This window comes from Plectropomus leopardus, chromosome 20, assembly GCF_008729295.1.
Source record: "Plectropomus leopardus isolate mb chromosome 20, YSFRI_Pleo_2.0, whole genome shotgun sequence".
Taxonomy (NCBI): domain Eukaryota; kingdom Metazoa; phylum Chordata; class Actinopteri; order Perciformes; family Serranidae; genus Plectropomus; species Plectropomus leopardus.
In genome coordinates this window covers 17,415,209-17,437,951 of record NC_056482.1, presented here as the reverse complement: position 1 = coordinate 17,437,951, position 22,743 = coordinate 17,415,209, and the positions used below count along the sequence as shown (strand labels likewise).

The 22,743-nt window shown below is 38.3% G+C and overlaps 3 protein-coding genes across 3 annotated transcripts in view; 1 reads left to right on the top strand and 2 right to left on the bottom strand.

Annotated features, from left to right (window-relative positions):
• Window positions 1-139: 139 nt before the first annotated feature.
• Window positions 140-7,340, bottom strand: noc4l (nucleolar complex associated 4 homolog). The gene is made up of 15 exons (XM_042509501.1): window positions 7,188-7,340; window positions 6,920-7,040; window positions 6,244-6,350; window positions 5,346-5,453; window positions 5,080-5,229; window positions 4,878-4,980; window positions 4,702-4,736; window positions 4,569-4,619; window positions 3,435-3,546; window positions 3,043-3,103; window positions 2,388-2,498; window positions 1,715-1,878; window positions 1,417-1,499; window positions 647-760; window positions 140-490 (listed from the first exon to the last, which is right to left on the bottom strand). Exons 1-15 carry the CDS (start codon window positions 7,338-7,340, stop codon window positions 374-376), a joined length of 1,590 nt encoding a protein of 529 aa, XP_042365435.1. The 3' UTR covers window positions 140-373.
• A 1,319-nt stretch (window positions 7,341-8,659) lies between these two features.
• On the bottom strand, window positions 8,660-11,217 carry pus1 (pseudouridine synthase 1). The gene is made up of 6 exons (XM_042509377.1): window positions 10,875-11,217; window positions 10,560-10,780; window positions 10,340-10,477; window positions 9,776-9,878; window positions 8,976-9,682; window positions 8,660-8,874 (listed from the first exon to the last, which is right to left on the bottom strand). The coding sequence occupies exons 1-6, from the start codon at window positions 10,936-10,938 to the stop codon at window positions 8,842-8,844; spliced, it is 1,266 nt and encodes a 421-aa protein (XP_042365311.1). The 5' UTR covers window positions 10,939-11,217; the 3' UTR covers window positions 8,660-8,841.
• Window positions 11,218-13,541: 2,324 nt separating this feature from the next.
• The window catches only part of atp2a2b (ATPase sarcoplasmic/endoplasmic reticulum Ca2+ transporting 2b), a 32,447-nt gene continuing 23,245 nt past the window's right edge, over window positions 13,542-22,743 (top strand). Inside the window, exons 1-5 of the mRNA XM_042509877.1 lie at window positions 13,542-14,186; window positions 14,510-14,527; window positions 15,136-15,218; window positions 17,560-17,664; window positions 20,272-20,410. Coding sequence (XP_042365811.1) covers window positions 14,069-14,186; window positions 14,510-14,527; window positions 15,136-15,218; window positions 17,560-17,664; window positions 20,272-20,410 — 463 coding nt within the window. The 5' untranslated portion in view covers window positions 13,542-14,068. The remainder of the gene's footprint in view (window positions 14,187-14,509; window positions 14,528-15,135; window positions 15,219-17,559; window positions 17,665-20,271; window positions 20,411-22,743) is intronic.

Below are 22,743 nucleotides of genomic sequence, written 5' to 3'. Positions count from 1 at the left end.
TGCTCACAGACCACTGTGGCCGTTAAAAATCAGTGTAATCTTCAGCTTCTAAATGTATTATAATTTGAATTCCATTCATTTGTAACTGATGTTATTTAAGAGTCCAAAAAATGTGCCAAACAGAAACAAAGACATTATCTTTGGAAAAGGTTTTTACTGTTGTACAATAGTCACACATCAAAGACATCGATGTTCATGGAGTAAAACAACTCAGAATCAGATGCACTTCTGTTGCAGCTGTAGCTGGTCTCAAGGAAAAGTCTGTCCCTGTTCCCTTTTCAGGCCACACAGCTACAAACGTTCACCTTAACAGATGAAATGGTCCCAGAGATGTTTACCACACTGTGAATGCAGCTCCTCGTTTTTACATGTTTTATTCCAGACAGAAGTGCTGTCCTAACACATCTCCGCCTCCTTTTAGTAACTGTGTGGCCATTTCAAACTCCAGCGGGATGCTTTTGATCTGAGACTTCAGGTCTCTCTCCATCAGCTGCAGATAAGTACATGGGACACATTATTCAGGCTACTTGAATCACTGTATTAGCATTATTAAAGTTGACTAGTTTCTTAAAACAAACAAACAACATGTTATCTAATCTATTCAAACACCAACAGATGAAAAAAAAACAGTTAAATGTCACATCACCTCATATGTGGTTATCTCCAGCACTTCGTTGATGTCCTCCTCTTGTTCTGGCAAAGGGGTGTTAATCGACAACGCAGCTTTCGCCACATCTGGATGGTAATGCTTCTGGAGTGTCTGCAGGAGAGAAAAAAGGATGTAAGCCTCCACTGAAAATGAAGTTTGCTTCCAAGGAAGTTATATTCCAAACTGTATGGCTGCTCCTTGAAAGTCAGGGATTTGAATCATCAGTTGGAGACTCTAAGTCGACTACGATAGCTTCAATTTGAGTGGTTGTTTTTTGGGGCTTTGTTGCTAGTCAGTGTGCTGTGCAGTGTTCGTTGTCGTCCCCAGATTCTGCTGCAGAGTGAGTGTTCTTGACTTTCACACCACTCTTTGATACAGAGCTGCGGACACACTGCAACGGCACAGAGAAGTGGAGAGTAGAGGCCTTCTGCTTCGAAGAGGTGAATTTACAGCTCACAGCAACTTGATAGAACACAGTCTCTGGCTTTTGTTAGATATCTGGTGTCTGCAAAAACTGTTGCACATTTGCAATCCATCGTTAGCACGGTTAGCTTGTTTACTATATTACATAAATGCCGCTGTCACACTGCACATCCTGCTGAGCTTGTTCAACTGGCATAAATCTGAGTGAGGTACAGCCCTGCAAAAATATATGATATTCCTTCATCTAGTTTTCCAATCTTGGCTGACATGGGCCATAGCTCAGTTGTCGTCAGTGTCATGGATGATTCATTTGTAAATCCAAATCCATCACATGCTGTACACACCTTAATCTCCCACAAGCTGCTCTCTAAGGCACAGCACTTGGCAGGATCCTCTTCATCCATTAGATACGGGTCCTCCAAAGGCTCTGTCATTACACACAGAAACAAACATCCACATATATTCTAAAATGCTTCAGTGGATTGCAAAGGAAAATTGAACATCACAGTAAAATTCTGACAAGCTGTCTTAAATAAAATGAATCAGACTGTGAATCTAAAATTATTCTGAGTGGCGTTAAACTGGAGTAATTTCAAATCTTGAGTAATTCCAACCGTAAACAGGAGAGCGACAGACACTCACCATCTTCTGTGCTTGGCTTGTGAACAAGGACTCTGCAGGATGGGTGACGACGGATCAGGTTGTAGATGAAGGGCAGCACAATGAGCAGGGCTGTAGGCGGTGCTGTGAGAGCCAAACGGGCCAGGCGTTTGGCAAACGCAGCCACGAGGTACACTGGCAAGTGACTGGAAGAAAGCACAAACACATATACAGCATTACTCATCTATAAATGCTTTTTGAGTTTTCCTGCAGGATTCAATAATGTTTTCAAGCCAGAAAATCTACTTGCCCGTTTAGTCCATTTTTACTTGCTACCATACAAATGGTTTCATTTGTCGGCAGCCCTCTTAGTTGCAAGTAAGATGCTGTCAGCTGTTGTTTTGGCACTACAGCAACATTTTTCAGTTGAGACCTTTTATGGCCCCATCACCCTCATTATCTTGTATGGTGGGAAGCAAATAATTTTAACATCATCTCCCAAGCAACTACTGCAGTATAACTTGACCTCATTTTAAATCAGTGGGGTTCATCAGGGGTCAACTCAAGGTGTGGTTGTGCAAATCGCATACTGCAGGTCAACATCACATAGTTTGAACTACATCTTTACACCTGTCCAATGCCCCAAGAGGGCAGATACAGATAACTGTAACAGGAAAAAATGAGGCTTTTTGTGGTGAAGCATGAATTATCTTACCTGGAGCTAAGAAAGATGTTAGCTAGGTGAAAAAAGCGAGCTCTGTACTTCACATGGAAAACAGACGGCTCAAGCAGATTATATAACTTCTTGTAGAAATCCGGGTAATCTCTGCAAAAACAAAGACAATATAGTTCAGTCGTTATGCAATTAAAAAAATTCAAGATGAAGCCTCATTTTGTGTTCAAATTTCTTCAACATGGGTTTCCACACAATGTAATGGACCAGTTTTTCAAACTTTTCCATGACCGATTCAAGGACTAGTAACATTCTTTTTTTTGCCCAACTTGCCTGGTATTTTTCAAACATATCAGATTCAAGCTCTAAAAATAATTTTAGCTAGCTAGCATATATGAAGGGAGAGATGGAACAGAAGTCATGATAAACAAAACGTTGTCACAGATCGACACATATTAGAGTGACAGCAATAGTTTCTGAAAATAAATTTACCATTATGTTACATTACATTGAAAGTTAACCATAGATGATTACAATTACAATTTCATTACACAAAATTCCATGACTTTCCCAGGTGTGCAAATGTGACTGTGAAATTCCATGACTTTTCCAGGTTTTCCATGACAGTGGGAACCCTATGTAATAAATGTGACAATTAGAAGTGGCCGAATTTATTAATTTTCAATGTAATACTCACAGGTTGTGTTGATGTATGAGGACAAAGAGGCCATTGAGGGCCAGCAGGCTGATAGCCCCACCTGTTCAAAACAACAACATCATATATCATGATTATAGCATAATGCTACAAAAATAATGCATCTCAAAGACCAGATGTACTCATGCCACTATAGCCACTTTAAAGCAGTTATTGTCAGCTCACACTGAAGCTACTGTTTTTCAATTGATTTTCATTTATTTCGAACATGTAAAAAAGGAAATTATTATCTAAAAGTAAACAGACAAAAATTTAAAGGAAAATGAAAAACATAAAGCAAAAGCAATCATCAAATACATGATGACTTGGTTTGCATATTCGAAAGGGAGCGAGAAGAAGTAAAATCTTGTTGCAAAGCCATTTGCACAACTTACCAACTTCATAGGCAGCAGTCAAGAAGTCGATCATCAGTGTTGGTTTACTCATGTGGGGCAAAATGGAGTCGTGGAGGATCACCAAGATCTTTTTATACATGTTGCTTGGCAACTACAACACAAAGATGAGAAATTATTGGGACAAAGCATAACATCTTGGTGGCACAGTGTCACAGGTGTGTTCAAAGAATACAGTTTGATTGCAGAAAATTGTTTATTTCAGTCCTTGATTACATTTGGCTTAGCCATTGAAAATTCCATATAAACACACTGCTGTAGACAGATTAAAATTTCAGTATTACTGTCCCAATTAGTCACCTATTGTCACATGGGATGCAGAGCTTAAGAGGGCAACTACCAACTGAAGCCCAAAACCTTTATCATATGCCAAGATGAAAACAGCCACAAGCACACAATGCTGTATTTCAATGGATGCAGCAAAAACCAGAAAAATGTTGCTAAAGAAACAGAGATTCTACATCGATTCATGTTAAGCAGCCAGGGAACACTGTGTCCTGACACTGCTGCTGCTCAATTCCCTGGCCCTTTATCTCCATCCAAAACAATCAAACTACACCAATGATCTTGGCAAATTAATATGGTAACTTTAGCTAGCTTGCTTGCTTTTATTTGTAATGTGTTATGCTCATTTTTTCTGTAGCCTGATTCCATTTCTGTTACAGTTAAGCTACAGCAAGTAACTGGTTACACTTGGTAGCCGATGACAGATACATACATGGCTCTAAGTTCATTGCAACATGATGATAACTCTTTTTTGGTTTATATAAGAGCCCATGTGGATGAAGTTCTTTAGCTCAATGTTGCTGCGGATTTGTAAAGCAGCCAGCACTTTCTGCTTCATCTGTGTGTTTTTTGGCAACCATTCTGCTAAATGTCACTTAAGAACTACATTGCTTGGTAGGAGAATGATTATTGATTACTAACGATTATTGAATTTTTTGTTGCTGTGTGTTTATATCATGAAACATTGCAAGCATTATGTAGAAACTGTTTTATAAAAGCAATAAGCCACTTGAGGCTGTGGTTTACAGAATTTAGAACAGCTGACAACACTCCTTAGCTGTGGAAAAATCACGGTAAACAGCTGCTTTTCATGGTTTATTGCTTACTTACCTTATACTTCAGAAAGCCCAGCCACATTCTCTCAAAGACACGCTTGTGTTCCTGTAATGAGGCAGAACATCTAAAACCATACTATAGAAACAAAGTTGCAAGAAAAATGTGTAATAACAAATATTTTACTTACATTCAGTTTGGCGGCTTTCCAGTCCTCATGCTTGGCTGGAAAAAACATACATAAATTTTAATGACTTTAAAAAACAACAACAACAAAAAACAGCATTTTCTCTCCACACAGTGGCTGGCTGTAAAGAGGAAACTCATAGTACGGCATTAAAGAATTGTCAAAAAAGCAGATCTCACCTTCCTGTTTGACCATAAAGTTGGTGAGCTCTGACTCCTGGCTTGGGACACTGATGTTGGACATGAGGGTCAACACGTTGTTCTGATATATTGGCAACAATGACTGAAAGGAGTAACACAACAGTAGTCAGCAGAACAAAGTAATATTTACTAAATCAAAATTGTGACAACAACCGAGAACACATAAAGCACAGCTACTCACCCCTTTGCTTTTGTCCATGACTTGTCCCACACTCTCTCGGATGGAGCTCATGACATAATAGCGCACATCCTCCATCTCAAGGAACTCCTGGAATCTGGAGATCAGCAGGGAGTTGTCTGAAGTTTTCGACAACAGTCTTTCCACCACCGCCTGATCAGCAAATAATAACAAATATCAGAAGGCGCCTGAACCACTAACAACAAAAAGGTTGACATTTACAAAGGTGCTTTTAAAAACTGCCTTATTTGTTGTCTTGGGGTGGCTACCTGGATGAGTTCTCTTGGGAAGCTGTAGTGTTCAGTCCAGTCCAAGTCCTCCAGGGGATTCTGTCCCTCTGCTGCAGCAAACTTCATCAGGCAGCACAGGGCACTCTCCTGTGTTCAGACAAGTATTAAATAAACAAAACAAAACATCTTATGGGCCATTTCACTAGTGTTGCGTAGCTTGGTAGCAACTCATGTCTCATGCCAAGTTTGCTCTCTATCAAATTATGTCACGCGTATATGTGGGGAAATGTCAGTGATGTCATATTTGAAACAGTCTATTTCTTTTTGCTATGTTTTTCCTATACCAATGTGATTTTTGTATGTAAAGTGGTGTGAGATCTACTGTCAATGGACTTGTTTTAATAAAAAAAAAACAACATACAGCTTAATTTTCCTTTCTCAGGTCCCCGAAGCGCAGCATAATGATTGACTCTTCTTCTTTTTTTGTTTTCAAATACAAACAATATCTAAATGTTGGCTGGCATCAAGAGACCTGAGCTGGTATGTTATGACAGTACACAAGCCAATAACATACCACATAATACTTTTTCAACAGAACACTTTTATAAATACTTCTACTATATCCATGGCTTTTTGCAATAATAGTTTTCAGACATTAGTTAATCTACTCTTAATGTCAAACAGGGCGTTAACTCCAGGATATTGATAGTAATACCAGTCTACCTTACCACGCCTGCCATTCAGTTGTGCACAAAAAGGGAAAAATGTATACACACCTCTAACATCCTTGTGTGAGTATGGAGAAAAAAACATGAGAACAAAGTTTCCTGCAAGTTTCTCATCATGAATACTCACTTTGATGTGATGTTTTTCTTTTGTGTTAGTCTTAAATACATTTGTAACTGAAAAAAACAACAAATACTTATAGTCAACTCACTTTGACTCCATGAAGTTCATGGTCAAGGTGTTCAAGCAGCACCTCCACACAGCTGTTGTAACGGTGGCGCATGAACATGCGGTACTTATCCTCAGCACTATACTCTCCTGAGCCAGAAAACAGAGACAGGAAAACAGGATGATGGTGTAATTTGCAACCCCAGTGAGAATTTCAAACCATTTTATTATCTTATGTACAAACCAGTTATTAGGGAAATTACACATTCCTACAGCAAATGTTTAATCCAGTCCAATCTTATTAGTCCTTTTTATTGAATTGCTGTGTTATTTTGAGTCTCTTGAAATTGTAACAAATAAGAAACCCTTGTCAGTAGCTACAGCGCACTCCGTTTTGTTTGCTTGAAGAGGTCTGACACCTAAAGGATACTCACTTTTTATTGTTTACTTCATATTACTACTATCAACTAATACCCATCTCTCTTTGCCAATTGAACCTGTGAGAGGAGTGGAAACAGTCTCTTTTATGCATTTGATGTTAGATAATCAAGGCTGAAATATATGACATCATTTATGAAATGTTTCTTGAATGAAAATATTTTCAACATTTTAATGGAATAACCCATCAGTCACAGCACACAGCAGTGTTGGTGTGGAACTTGCAAAAGCATCTCATAACCAGTTTATTGTAATATGTAGATTATTAGCCTGTAACTCACCACTCAGTGCCTCCTCCTCTTCAAGCAATTTTCCCAAAAACAGCTCTTTCTTCTCCAACAAGGTGCAGAACAATTTGCTACAAGCATTAACAGCATTGACAACTTCCTTCTCCTTCTCTGACTGCAAGCGGACATGGAAAAAACAAACACATACAGAGTAATATTTAGCAAACCTACAGAGGTATACATCCTGCTCGGTGTCAATAAAGCTAGCTAACGAGCGTGTATTCAGTTGCTCAAACAGTGAAACTCGGCTGCGTATATTCACCTGTAGAAACTCGAGGATGTCAAAAACGTCGTTAGCATTTTGTCTGCTCTCTAGTACACTTTCGACTTTGGTATTTAGGTCAATTTTGGCCGTTTTTGCACTTTGTTCGGTTGTTTTTGCCGAACTCACGTTGCGTTTTTTGGCTGGCGCCATGATAGCTGAGAGATGCTGCGTTCACGTCACACACGAGGAATCAGTAAACACGAGACAAGCATCAAGGAACATGTACCAAATTTTGCCTATGAAACATTTTGATCGTAGCTAGAGTAGATTATATTTATTATTACAGTATAAGGCCTTATCTAATATATGTACATGCTTTTTTGTCATGTTTCACGGCCGTGGAAGTGTAAGTGCCGCAATCATAGTTGAGAAGATCTCTTATCTACTATAAATCCAAAGGATATTAAACGCAACACTACTTCCACACACTCAGCTGTTGTGTTGCCTCCTGGTGACTGGAGGATGAAGTTCTGCTTCAGGTTTTACTACGAGTTCAGAGTATAAAATCACTGCCAGGGTATAGCGGAGACAATTTATCAGTAATTTCTAATGAGTGCCTCACAGCTGAGTTCAGTCAACATATAACTTTCTGATCAAATCATGAATTCAAAGTCATCAATAACTGTATGACAAAATAAAATGGATTCTGTTCCAAATACTGTATAAAGGCATTCAATTGGAAACATCATATTAATGCACAGCGCATTAACTGTATTTGCAATATTTGCATGAAGCATAGTGCCCATACTTTCAAACAATACTTATTTGCATTATTCACACAAGGTATAGTGTACCTTACTTTTAAACTCTGGGTTTTTATACAAGTCATTATTCTAATTTCATTTTTTTAAATCTACTTTTTAATCCTATTATAAGAATTTTGGTGTATGGTGTGAACCACTGTGTTCCTACCATGCATATGATGGTAAACTTCTTGAGTCTTGAATATTATTTTCAACTTTGGTATTTAGGTCAATATTAATATTTAATTATTTTGCTGTTGTCAGTAGTTTTGTCTCATTAGACATAAATCAGCTTCTAAATTCCCATCTGTTTCTTATTAAAAGAGCATTTTAAGATCGTTAATTAGGATAAAGCAGTGAGAAAAGGAAGGTTGTTAATCATGAGCTGAATTTAAGAGGTATGAGAAAATGGTATAAAATCTTGTGTTGATGTTAAACTGAGCTCAGTCATGTCTAAGAGACGTAGGCTTGACAAATAGATATTATTTGAATTTTACTTTTCTGTGGCTACGATTTTACAAAACATAAAAATCCAAGCTTTAGAATGCATTTGTGCATTGAAGCTGGACAGTGAATTTTGGTGGAGTTTTGGTGCAGTGCATGAGCTTAACAGTGAGTATGGAAAGGCAGAATGATTACAGCAACCAGTAAGTGTTTGGATGTTCATATGGGTATGCAAGTCTTGCACTGCAAAAAAAAAAGAAAAAGAGAGAATCCAAACCATCCTTAAGGGTACAATGAAGAACACAGAGGTTTTATTATCTTGTTGTTTGTTTAATAACACTTGTATAAGAGAAGCAGAAAAAAAGTCAATCTTGGAAGATATATTTAAAAGAAAGCTTGTTGTCAATAAACAAAGAAGAATGTTTTGATGAGAGAGCGTCTCCTCTTTCAGCAGCCGGGATGACCTAATCAGAGTCATCACCACCATTTGCATTGTCCTGGAGAAAAAAAGAGAGCAAAGATTAATGCAACAAACAAATTTAAAAAGTCAAATGTCAGATTTTTTAATAAATGTTACTCTATCATGACTTCCAGATACCTGTTTCTGGTCTTTATTGCCTCGTGTGTCAGTAGCTGAGGCTGTAGCTTCAAAGTCATGGATAGGAAGCGTAGACATCCAGCTGACCATGGAGCCCTCCTTACACTCCGTCTCAACAATGGTGGGGTAGATGTAAGCCTCCTTGAAGGTCTTGATCGCCTCCTCCTCACGGTCCCACTCCAGCCGCTCGTGCAGCCCGTCCCCTCCGAATCGTTTGTTGTACCGGTCAAAGTGGACCTTCTCCAGCACCAGCCCCAGGCCTGGAGCTTTGGGCACATCCACCTTATCCCGTCCCCAGCTTCGCTCCATCACCTCCTCCTTCGCATAGCCCTTTACAACCGCAAGCACTAGGCCGATCATCTTGCGGATTTGGTGCATCATAAAGCTCTGACCTCGGACGGTAATCACTGCGAACTGAATATTGCTGTTGATAAAAGGCTCTCCACAGGACATCTCTGTGATGTAGCGGCGGGCACTGGGGTCATTCGGACCCTTCTGAGAGGTGAAGTTGTGGAAGTTATGGGTGCCTTTGTAGAGAGCAAATAGACGGTTTACCCTCTCAAGTGTCTCTGGCTCAAGGCGAAAGGATGCTATATTCCCAGTATCATAGTCTTTTGGGGCGAAGGCAACTGTGGGAAGCATATAGGTGTATGTACGACCGTTACAGTTTGTTTTGGAATTGAAACCCTGGGTTACTCGCTTTGAACCTGTAGGAACAAAAGTTAACACAAGAAATGCTGAATGTTAAAACCCACTCAGCTCCAATTAATAAAAGTTAATTATGTCAACAAATGTCTCACCGAGCACTCTGATCTGTGGTGGCAGATGCTCATTGATTTTTTTAGGGATGTCTTCCATCAACCGCAGCTTCAGAGACACCACTTGGCCAGCTGCAGACACACCCTAAACAAATTTAAACACAAAAACACCAACACAAATTGTTATAATAACACATCAGTAATAATGATGTATACAAACACTTATCAAGATTTTTTTTAAGGGACAGTCCACCACAAAATCAAATTAATTTTGAGTAACCAGGTCATGATTTCTGGAAAGAGACATTGCTGTTGAATTTTTAAAAGGCATTTTTGCAATTTGAGCAAAACAAGCCAAGTGCCATCTAGTTCCATTATATTAGAGGAGGGCAGACATCTCTGCGGCCGATATCTCCAACACTTGGCAACTCATACCAAAACAATCTGGGTTGATAAAAAGCACGACAGGTAAGAGGAAAAAAAGGGATTTTAGATTTCAGGGTGAACTGCGCCTTTAAAACATGATAACAATGCCCATTACATTACACTTCAGTGTAGTTATCTGTTTAAATTAATTGCCATTGTGCCGACTGTGCAAACCCGTACCTTATCTGTTCTGGCACATCGTTGGAAAGACATCTTCCTCATTTCGTCACTGTGGTTTTCAGGAATGCAACCTGATTTAACAAGTGCAGTGACTAATTCATCTTCAATTGTCCTATACTGAGAGGTCCCAGGATTTCTCTGTAACACAGAAAATATTTAGACTTAACAAAAAAGATGAAGCACTTGAAGATGAGAGAGGAAAACCAGCTACTATGTGTACCTGCATGCCATAGTATCCCTTTCCGGAGTATGCCAGGAGGAGGACCACTTTCTTTTTGGGAAATCTCTTTTCATCTTCAATGTTTTCCCCCTCTGTTTTTAGCTTTTTTGTAGCCTGTACATCCTCAGCTTTATTTTCCTCATTGGCTCTTTTCAGCTGCTTGGCTGTCTGCTCATCTCTGGATCCTTCACTCATCATGCAAAATAACTTACAAAGGCCACCTGTGAGCATAACACCAAAATATTCTGTGAAAATTATGCCCTCATAGATGAGTACTATCTACATGTTACCTTGGTAGTTTTTGGGTTTGCTTACCGTTTCTCTCTGACGTCACTCTGCTGTTCACTAAGGCACTCAACAGTGGTCGGATTTTAAACATGCCACGCTAAGACATCAGAGCTAATGGCTGCAAGCTAGCATCTAGCATCAGCTGAACCACGGAAGCTAACACGGCGCAGGACTATTCAGATAAAAAATAACATCTGTTAACGAAAAACACGAGCTCCCATAAACGTAAGTCAGACTTTTAAGCCAAATTCCAATGCCTATATTCATTAATATTTATAAACAACGTGCAAACTGTAGCTGTACGGAGTCCAGTGGTAGATACACATGGATCTATTGTACATACAGCAACAGGCAACATACAGACATGGCCACTGTCAACTTTGACCCTGGATGTAAATATCGCGAGATTCGTTTTGTTCTCGCTTCTGCTACGTCATAATACATGTTGGTATTCTGTAAATTCTTCCTCTTCTTCTTTTTTTTTTTTTTTACACTTTTTATCAACAGTTTTGGCAACAATACATTCAATGGTCAATACAAACATTTACAAATGAAAATAGTAAGACAATAAAATAAATTAGAATAAAATAAAATAGACACAGGACTTTGAATGTCTATGTATAGAATTATTTTTGGCTCAATTCTGTATATTTCTTTAAGACGCTGACTGGTTTTATTGTTCACATAGAAAGAAGAGGCTCTATATTATCGAATGATGAGAATGGTATTGATGCAATAAAAAAAGTTTTTATTTTATATGGAAAATTCTACATTCACAAATTCAAGTGGACTAAAAGGATGCCACACACACACACACATCAACAAAACATAGAAATCAGACACCACATTGAAACATTACATGGATTCAATAATAGGAATATAACAAAAAGTACAAAATACATTACATTCAACCATATACGGTTCACAGAAAATTCCACATGTAGTGACATTTTTGTCCACTTGAATGCAGCAAAATCACACAAATAGGGGAGTTATCCTGTTGCTAGGAAAATATGAAATAAAAACGTATAAAGTTGTACTTTATAGCTGGTAGTTTGCAATTATATCTCACAATAAATCTCATTGTGTTTTACACAGGAAAAATATAGACCAGATCAGTGTGATAGATCAGTGTGGTTTCAAAGACTGTCAGTGCATAGTCAGAGCCAGACACCATTGAGCTTTTTTAATAATAATCTTTCTAAAAGAAAATATTCAATAATAATCTATCAAATTATAGGCTAATACTGACCATCTTACTGTATAGACTCGCTGCTTGAGGCAAAAGGTTTACAGACTCCCCAGCAACTTGATCCAAATCATTCCAGACTTCACCTGAACTCTGCATATAAAATGGGTTATGGGCCTGGGGTTATGGGTTCGTTATGGTTATGGGGAATATGTTTTTTTTGGAGAAACCAATTATATAATGCACAGCATAAGACTTACTCACCATTTTTAGTCCATCCAAAGAAGTCCATCCTTGTTATTTTACAGTATATCCACCGATCACAATGTGTAATGACTCATGTAACCATAATGTAAATTAGTATAACCATTAGTCAAATTATAGTGGCAGAAAGATACCACACCTCCAGAGCAAAGAGGTTAATATGTCTTTCTCAACACCACAATAACAAGGGACTGTGGTTGCCAAGAGGTAAAACCTTTAACCTTCTCATTCTGGGATGGCCTTAATGCAAACTTGCCCTTTTTCATAGCACCTTATAAGGTGATCACGTAGTTTTCTGCTGAAAACCCAAAGCCAAACATAGGCATCCAATGGCAAAAGGGCCCCAGTTGCCACAATCCCATATCACGTTGTATTTGCTTGATTTTTTAATAAATGCTGAAGTTACAACTGATGATTTTAAAAGTGAAACATTGATTCTGTAAGACTGGCAATGAAGCTGAAAAATGTTTTACTGGATGAAACACCTCAGAATATTTTGCCGTTTTTGCCTAAGAGGCTACATTCTTCTCTTTGAGGGGCACGAGTTAGGGTTAAGTCCTGAAATGATAAAGCTGTGAAATCACTGAGTGTAGTGAGAATCTTTTTCAGCTGGCAACTGTAAATTGTAAATTCATGTTCTCTCACTCAGATGCAGTGGTGGATGAAGTATGTGAAAGTCATACTTGGTAAGATATATATATATATATATATATAGTACTTTATTTTATCTTATTATCTTTTTTGGGACATTGTCCTTGTATTGGCGCCTACCAATATGGTTGGATGTCTATTTGTCGCATGTATGTTTTCAGATGTTTTTCATCTTAAAATGCAAATAAAAAGTTAATTACAAAAAATAGATATTTTTATTCTCTTTATTATACAGAAAGTATGTGCATATACATATTGACAGAGGTAAGAAAATGATGACAGGTATAGCCACACAAATGAACAGATGTCAAGGGATGAGATTTATACAATTACAAAGCCAGACAACAATATAAATTTATAGGCTTATTTGAGCATAAAACCAAACAGTACTTAAAATTACCGTCTTGATAGCCTTTTTATTTCTCGAGATGTATTTTAACGTACTGTTTGGTTTTATGCTCAAATAAGCCTAACAAAAACGAGAGGAGAGAAAGAGAGAGCGAGAGAAAAGGATTTCCGGTGTCTCCAACCAATGAGCTGATTCCACATGCGGACACTGAACACCGCATTCGACGCACGCGAGAGCTGCAGCGGACACACGCGATTGGTGCCGACGATAGCGCTGGTGATTCCGCAACACACGGGCAGAGCGAAGGAAGGGAGCCGAGCTGCAACATAGCCACATGTTTAAGCTGTCTATTTGTACAGAACAATCCTGGAATTCGCTGTTTTAAAAGAAGAGGAATACATTAAAACACCTGAAATTGAGACAGCGGTGCTGATATGAATCATTCGTTCAGTGTCTCACGGGAAACCTAGCGGAGTACAGCCGGCGAATTCAAGCGGAGCCGAAGGAGCCCAACTGTTAGCTAGCCTTAGCCTGTTAGCTACCCGTTAGCTAAGGAGCCGCTATTCTGTACACTCTCGCCAAGCACCTGCACGTCGGGCTGCCCCGTGGTATACCTAATAACTCGGTAACACTCAACGCCTGTTATATTTTCAAGTATTTTTGTTTTTGGACTTCCGAGGGTGACACTACAGGAGGAGAGAACCGTGACAGGTTGAGGTTGGGACCAAGCAGGGCGAAACAAGCGGTGTCCTCAAGTGGCCGTTCACCATGGACAACGCACACACAAAGACGGTTGAAGAAGTTTACAGCTTTTTCAACGTGAATGAAAGCACAGGTCTGAGTTTGGAGCAAGTGAAGAAACAACGGGAGCGATATGGACCAAACGGTAAGAAACTGGTTGACACCGGCTTGTTATAAAACAAGTAGCTACACTGTCCCGGTGTCATGTATGGCCCGTGGCTCCTGATTATCAACGGACGACAAACAGAGGTTGTTGACGTCACTATCTGCATGTTGTAACACCGGCAAGAATCAGCTCAGTGACTCACGTTGTAACCGACACATTATCCCCCATTATACTGCGTTTCTGTGTAATTTTGCATCACTACTGCTACAGCAGCTTGCTATTATTGTATAACAAGCACTGACATTTGAATAATTGCTTATCTGTCTTTCTTTTCCCTGTGGTCTGAATGGGATGATCTGCAGAATTGCCAGCTGAGGAAGGTGAGTGGACTAATGTGTATAAATGCAAAGAGTCACCTGTATACAGTACTATGCAAAACACTCAAGCTACCTTAAACTTTGTTTTTGTAGCAAAGTTATAATGATGATGCATATTTATTTATCAGTAACTATTCCACAATAAAACAACTTGAACATGCTAAGGTGGCAAGTATGTAGTATGATCTCCCTTTCTACTTAGCATTTCTTAAATACTTTTGAGCATACAATATGAGATTCACAGTACTTATCTTCTGCTGTGTTTACACCAGGTTGCATTCAAGACATGTCAAAAGCTCAATATTTGATTGATATGATTTTGATTTTTTTAATTTCATGTTTCATACAAAATATTGACCTCAGTCTGAATAAGTTATTTTACTCTGATATTTTTGGTGTTTTAATACATTGTACATCCTATCTGTATTATTTGTGTCTTAATAAAGAGACTGAAATGAATATATGTATGTCCTTATTACAACTTTGCTAGAACAAATCTATTGTGGCTTAAGACTTGCACAGTAGTGTATGTTTAGAAACTAATTTTTGGTTTTTCAATTAAATGGACACATTGAAATTCATGTGTTTTTAACAAAACTCTTGTTTTCTAGGTAAATCCCTTTGGGAACTCGTGATTGAACAGTTTGAAGATTTGCTTGTGAGGATCCTTTTACTTGCTGCCTGCATATCTTTTGTGAGTATAACACTTTTTTTTTAAATTCATATTTTATTTGAGTTACAGAGACTGATTACAACCTCTATTAACATTCAACATGACACACAAAAAAGTAAAAATGAAACGCTAAAAATTGATAACACTGAATGAAACTAAATACAGAAAACACAACAAACAACAAAAACACACACAAAAAACATTAAGGGAAGGGAAGATTGATCTGTCCAGGCTGGTCCTCTATCAGCGACAAACTGCTAGTGCAGAGTTCTCCCTATAGCCATATCACTCAATCTTATCACATAACCCTATTTCCCATCACCAACTCCTACGCCTTTTCTCCGGATCAGGAAAGGGGATGAAGATCTGAACTGGCCCTAAATATGAGTGCCACAACTAATTAAAGGGTGGTAGAAGTGACTGTTGGGTACAGTAATGGAAAAATGGAAGACAAATAGTTAGCCGCAATGTATAATAAATAATATTCCACAGAGTCAGTCTTATTTGTATGTACCTTGTGACTATCCTGCCCTATTTAACCATATTCATGTAAGCATGATATTGCTCCTACTTCCAGAGATAGAGATCCACCTTGTTGAGTAACCTGAATGATAGCTTTTCTAGTGCAGCAAGCTAGAGTTTCTGTCCGTGCATGAGGGCAGTTTAAACTTAGTAAGACATGTTTTGTTAGCTATACAGGTGGTGTTTGCAGTGTTAATTCTACGCATATTGACCTGTCTTAGTAAAACAAATTCAATAGCTCCCATTTGACTTGTGCACTTGTGTACTTCCAGGTGCTATGCGTACTTTACTGAATTATCAAGATAAGTAGTAGAATACGTCTGCAACCAGATTGTGTCACTCATAAAGGGGTGTGTTTAACACTCAGTTGAAGATAAAGTTAACTAAAGATTGGTTATTTTGGTGCTAGAGCTGTGAGCTGTGAGTTAATTCACGCTGAGATCTAAGATATAAGTGCCTGCTTCATATCTCCAACACAGAATATTGAGTGTTTGCGGGGGATATAACACACTAAAACATGGCATTCTGCCAGTTGAACATTGTCCCTGCTCATCTCCATCACTATCTTTCTCTTCACCCTTTTTAGTGATGAGTTCAGTAGGTTCTTTTATTTTCTCAGCACAGCTCTGTTAGCCTGTAAGTGTATATAGACCTTTTGATGATTGATTCAGCGCAGATCACAGTTTAGCAAGAATGCTGTTCAAAGTGGAGAAGAAAGGTGCCCAGAATCTGTCTGGTGACACAACCCAGATGACCATTTTTTTCACCATTCTGTCTTAAGGTATTATGTCAGCTATGCTTTTGCTCTTGAAGTAAATCATAAATCAGTGCAGTCTCGTTGAGCCTGATGTTTCATAGAGATTGTGTCAGCACAAAAATAGTCAAGAAGTCCATAGTTAAAAAGAAATTCTGACATGTTGTAAATCTGGAAACAGATAGCGATGTCACTTGATTATGTGGCAAGTTGTTGACTAAAACTCTATTTGCAGTTGTAATGTTGTTGTTGTGAATACATGCAGGTTACATAAATGAACTGACATAACTTGCGATGCTTGTGTTGTTGTCACCAGCGAGTGGCAGTCCTCAGTTTAGTTTATGTGTAACATAGTGTAAGGGTAACTATCTCGTGCTCCTGTTTCTACTATGATTGGCTGTTGGCCTACTGGCTGAAAATATCATCCATCACCAAGGCATGGCGATGACAGCCAGCTATGGTCACAAAGCTTATAAATCACCAGCTGTAGTACGCAGCATCCTCTGAATTGCAAAGGCACATACAGACACATTAACATTTATTTCAGCATGACAACATTTCATCTAAAAAGTTATATACACAAATTTTTAGATGTAGACCATTTTGATAAACACTTGGAATTGAATTTGAAATTTGATTAGCTAAGCTTAAATGGGCTGGAGCAGAAAAAGAGGGTGGTGGCATTTCGTTTGACACACTTCAGTCCTGGCACAGATTCTAAAAGAGGAGAAGTAGTTACTACACTCTCAGTTTCTCTCCCATGGCTTTCTAAGACACTTGGCCCAGTTTCTGCAATACTATCAGAAACAGGCTGGGTATTTATTATGAATTATTAAGTAATTATTAGATACTTAAAATCATTGATCCAAATACGTAAAAGTCAAAGTGGGATTCTGGCACAACTTAAGCTTCTCAGAGAGTGCATTGAAAAGACACTGGGAGGATTTATTTTCTGGTTGTTTTTTGGGGTTTCAACTTATGTATTCTCAGGACTTCAGTGGTCTCAGTATGTCACCATTCTGTATTAATTGTTATTTGTGGTGTATTTAATTATTTTTCATTTCTTTTTGTCTGTTTTGTGTGTAGGTCCTGGCCTGGTTTGAAGAGGGAGAAGAAACCGTTACAGCCTTTGTGGAGCCTTTTGTCATCCTGCTTATCCTCATAGCAAACGCCATTGTAGGAGTCTGGCAGGTAAACGCAGTACATTTACAGATATACCTAAGTGTGGGTTATAAAAAAATTATTTTAGCCAAATTTGCCAATTTAAAATGATCACCTAACAGTGGAAAGTTAGGTATGCTTTGGTTAGGAAGTAACTTGGCTCGGGAGGATTTGACCTCATCTACCAAATACGACTGATGGAAAATAGGGTGTTACTTAATGCTGGAAAGATAAGAAGAGGTGGAATTTTTATTCCTGACTTTCCCTGCTAGTTGTTCCTCATAGCTGTCTTATTACATTATGATCAAATTCAATTGCTGGAGCAAAAAAAACCCCAAAAAAACAAAGATGAAGCTAAAAAATGTAAAGGATTATATTAAAAGCACGATATAGCCAAGTAAAGAGTTGCTCATTGTCTTTGATAGTTGTCTCCAAATGTGTGTTAGGAATGTACAAAATGAATCCTGAATAGGAGTCCTACTGAAGTGGGAAACTAATGCCATGTTAAGAAACACAGAATGGAAAAGCTTATATTTAAATTTTCATCAGGCAAGACAAATTCAAATAATACATTTCTGATTGAGGCCAAGGATACCTTACATGTCCTTTTTGACCTTCAGTGTAAAAACTCCAATCTCACATAGTTCTTGTTGTCTCGGTCGCAATGGAAACCTGGCCTGCTCCACTTCCTCCTTACTTGAAATGTCCAGGTCCTCATTCCTTAATCTGCCCTTTCAGGGAAACCCTAGCTCTTTCTCTCTGACGGAGCAGCAGGGTGACATTTAGTCTTCAAGAATGAAGCAATGCAACAAATGCTATTGTTTTTAAATGCCACTTGCAGGGAGGTATTTCTTTGCCTCTATGTTTATCTTTGCCTGCTGAGTCCTGACTTTCCCTCATTATTTATGGTATCAATTCCTAGGGGGAGCAGTATTGATTTGTTTACATGAACCTTAATTATAGACGAGAAGCAACGACAGAAACAGTCATGAATGGAGACACTCATCTTGACACAGAAAACTAATTACCCTTTTTTTTTAATCGACACCCTTTTCAATCAAATTCAGAATTACTCAGAAAACCATCTTACCCTGGAGCTGTGGATAATATTAGCTCACCATACCAAAAACAGTTTAGGCCAGATTTAATTGATATATACAATAAGGCATTAAGTAAGACATTTGTCAAACTGATTAGTCAAATTGAAATACATATTTAGTATCCAACTATATATCAATTACTTGACTTGTGTATTACCTAGTATAAGGTTAAACCTACTTTGAGATGTTTTCAGTTGTTTGATATCCGCGTTTGTCTCTGTTTTGGGGTTCAAAGTTTATGTAACAATAACAGAACAGGTAACAATTGAAATCTACATTCTGTTGATTTTTCAATGGATTCTTATTTTGTTCACATACAGAGTTGCTAACTTAACATGAAGAAGGGCATTGCATGTTCCACATTTTTAAAGATATATGGGGAACAAGTTGGGGAACCCCCGAATCATAAGCTTTGAGTGATATCTATAAATGAGATGACATCTCGCAGGAGGTCAGTGTGGAATATCAGTCACTGTAGGTCTAGACTAAGACCATTTTCCTTTTGATAGTTTGTGTCATGTGTGTTTCTCGTGGTGCAAGTGTCTTAGTCCTAATAAACTCAATTGACAGTCCCTGTGATTGTCAATCACACCACAGTATATTTGGTTAAAGAAGACACCTGGCAGGTTGGGTGGGTCTCTGTTGGATTTTCTAATGCAAGTTGAAGGTCCTGCCGAGGCTTGTGTGCATGGGGAGTTGTTCCAGTGAAGTGCTACTTGTGTGGCTTTGTTTATGTAAACAAAGCCTCTGTGAATGGTGTTGAGGTGGAGGAGGCTGTATCTGCCACCTTTTCAGTTGTTATTAATATGGCCCCACCTATGTAGAATTTAGGATAGAAGTTTTGGATACTTTATTTAGCTTTAATTAACCTTGTAAACCCTCACATTTCCTGGCAGCCATTTTAATGACTGTGTGTCTGTTCTAATTCCTTGCAAAAGACCTTAATGTCCCGGGGTTGTGTGGCCTGTCTTGCCATGTCTCATTGAGTGCAGCCTGCCAGCCAGGCTGGGAGCTGCCACTAAAACTGTCCAGTCTGAGAGCAATCTGTCAGACTAGGTAAAGTCAGCACTAAGAAAAAAAGTGCAAGTGAAGAATGATCAGGAAGGAACTGAGCTGAAAAGAAACATTTGGGGGAAATTGAAGTAAGAGAGTAATTATAGTCTTAAATTTGTGGTACTTGCACATGTTCTGTGTTCTTGGTATTGAAAAACTCCATTGTTAAAGTTCTGTACATCTAAAAAGATAAACGACATTAAGGACAGACTTTTCTTTCCAGCCTTGTACAACATATTGTATTATCTGCGTTACTCTGCTGCACTGCCTATCCTAGACCACTGGTTAAGTGCACTTAGGTTATTTTTTCTTATGTAAAGATTAGACACTCATCAGTCTATTTTGGAAAACGGTGCTCTGACTGAAATGGCTTATCTGAGACAACGCTTTGTTTCTATCCTACATTTTATCCAGTTCCTGTGAAATGCTCTTTGTTTGTGTGAAATGTGCTCATCCTTATTTTCTTTTTTTCTCCATTGTTTAGGAGCGAAATGCAGAAAATGCCATTGAGGCACTTAAGGAGTATGAGCCAGAGATGGGGAAGGTGTACCGCCAAGACAGGAAAAGTGTCCAGAGAATCAAGGCCAGGGACATTGTGCCTGGGGACATCGTGGAGGTGGCAGGTAGGGATAAAAGTATAAAGCTTTATATATGCTCGACACAGCGTTCCAAAGTGTGCGCGCATAAGACTGCAATACCAAAGCTCAAGGATTTCAGCGATAAACAAATAAGCTTGAGTAACTGCAAATGACTTGTAGAGTTTCTGAATGGTATTCATGAAGCAAAAATATCTGTAAAGCATAAAACAAAAAAACAAAAACGTTATTGCACCTCTTGCGTCATGTGCGTAGTCTTCATAATTGTGCACCTCAGTTTTATAAATTAAGCACCCACTGCACTTACAAGGCTTTATTTTAAGACACATACATTAGAAGGAAGATTGGCTGAACGGGTACACCTGTACAAACATCTGTATGACCCTTCTTTGAGAGACCATATGGGCAGACTTTAATAATCTCTACTTAAATCATGATAAAGGGATAGCTACTAACCTGGGAAAGTCAGAGGCGCTTTGTTGGACGCTTCGGAAGAACTTGAGTGATTGCTTTGTCAAAGCCCAAAAATGACTCATGGAAAGGAATGGGGACCCAGGTGTAAACAAAATGGTCCCATTTGTTTGTCTGCCCCCCGGCGTTTTAGTGAATACTTTAACAGAGAACACTGAGCATAAAAGCCTCTATGTGTGCTCAAAGTTCGTAGCATAAACCAAGCTTTAGGCATGCACTTAGACAAGATGCATTCTACTATTCTATTCTATAGTGAATGTTTTCCTTGCTTGTAAGTTGTCTTGTGAAAAGGCAAGTAGGTCAACAACAAAATTAGTTGGAGAAGTAACATTCAAAAGATTATATAAAGAAAGCTCAGATTTATAACAGACTACTGCCTATAATCTTTGTTTTTGCCATTTATTTTTGATCTTTCATGGCAATATCCCAAGGATGATGCCTGGAAAGGATAGCCAGTCTAGGTTCCAAACTATAGATAATCCATTTGCTGATCATAGTGGTATAATATCATTCATAGCCAAAATTAATTTATTTACGTCTCCATTAACAAAGAAGTACATAAAATTTCTGTTGTTTGGTCTGTTAGTATCTGTCTTGTTGAATTGATTGTGAATGTTTGGCTTGGTTTTTGTATGATTAAACGAATATGTTCCATTTGTTTCATCTGATAAATCACTGACGTGCAGCATATCTGTGTCGCACTGGTGTTCTGTATCTACAAAATAAAGAGGTGATGAATCGATGGCTGTAATTAAACACACAGATGCTATTGGTTATAAGAGATTTATAGATAACGTTGGTCATCACTTCTGTAAACATTATCAACAGTATTATGACGTACGCTTTACACAGGTTTAAACACACACGCAGCTGATCCCTCATCCTGTTCATCCCCCTTGACAATTTCAGAATAATGGTTGAGCAGAGTAAGTAAAGCAGTTATGCAATACATGGGCAGAGGCCCAATCTGTTCCCTAACATCTTCTTTTTTGGCTAACCTCAACATGAATAGGGCCACATATGTTTATGCCTTTTGCGTCACAGCTCCTCATTGCTCTTGTTTCTCTATTTTCTTACTGATCAGTCTTTCTCAGCGGGCCTCTTACTGTCTTTTATCTTTGTTTTTTCTTTTTTTTTTTAATTCTGTCTGTTTCTGTTAATTATGTAGCTTCTCTTCTTTGTCCCAAAGCAAAGGTTAGTGGAGTCGAGTTAGAAAAAATGTTTTAATTATGGTCTCTTTATGATCTTTTCAGAGGCTTTGAGAAAGGGGTTTGGATTTACTTACTGTTTCACCCTTTCAGAATCAATTCAGGGTACCACCCTGTGGCACAAATGCACTTCGTAAATATTTCAGTCTAACTTGAGTGACCAAAAATCTCCCAAATAATTCTCATACTGCCTTGGCTTTTAGAAGTTAAGTGCAGGGTTGTTTTGCTAGTCTTTTATAATAGTACACACTTTTTCTTTTCTTTTATTTAATAAAGACTTGAGGCATCAGTTGGCTAAAACCATTTTTTTTTGTGTTTAATTGCCTGGCATACCATCATGGACTATAGTGAAAGTAGCTTTCAACTGCAGAACTAGGAAAATGTCCATAAAAAAAAAGTACAAAAACTGAATGTACAAAAATTTGACCAAGAAAGTCTTGCTTGCCATGGGGTGATGCACACAACCGGGAACCAAATTACAATGAGTAACACAATAAAGCCGCTCCAAAACAAGAGAAATAATTGTTTGACCAATTTATTACTGAAAGTGAAAAAAGTACTGTACCCTGGTCTGTTTAAAATTGTTACAAAAACTCTGTGTCTATATTTAGAGTCAACAGTATTGGCACTATTATTCAACTTAAGTTAAGCACCGCAAATTACTGTACAGTAATGACATAG

Coding starts and splice junctions, on each gene's coding strand:
- noc4l (XM_042509501.1), bottom strand. CDS start 7,340: ATGGCGCCAGCCAAAAAACGCAACGTGAGTTCGGCAAAAACAACCGAA. Junction 6,351..6,919: donor AGAGGAGGAGGCACTGAGTG/GTGAGTTACAGG, acceptor TTTCTGGCTCAG/GAGAGTATAGTGCTGAGGAT. Junction 4,620..4,701: donor GGAAAGCCGCCAAACTGAAT/GTAAGTAAAATA, acceptor GCCTCATTACAG/GAACACAAGCGTGTCTTTGA.
- pus1 (XM_042509377.1), bottom strand. CDS start 10,938: ATGTTTAAAATCCGACCACTGTTGAGTGCCTTAGTGAACAGCAGAGTG. Junction 9,683..9,775: donor ACCACAGATCAGAGTGCTCG/GTGAGACATTTG, acceptor TTGTTCCTACAG/GTTCAAAGCGAGTAACCCAG. Junction 8,875..8,975: donor GCAATAAAGACCAGAAACAG/GTATCTGGAAGT, acceptor TTTTTTCTCCAG/GACAATGCAAATGGTGGTGA.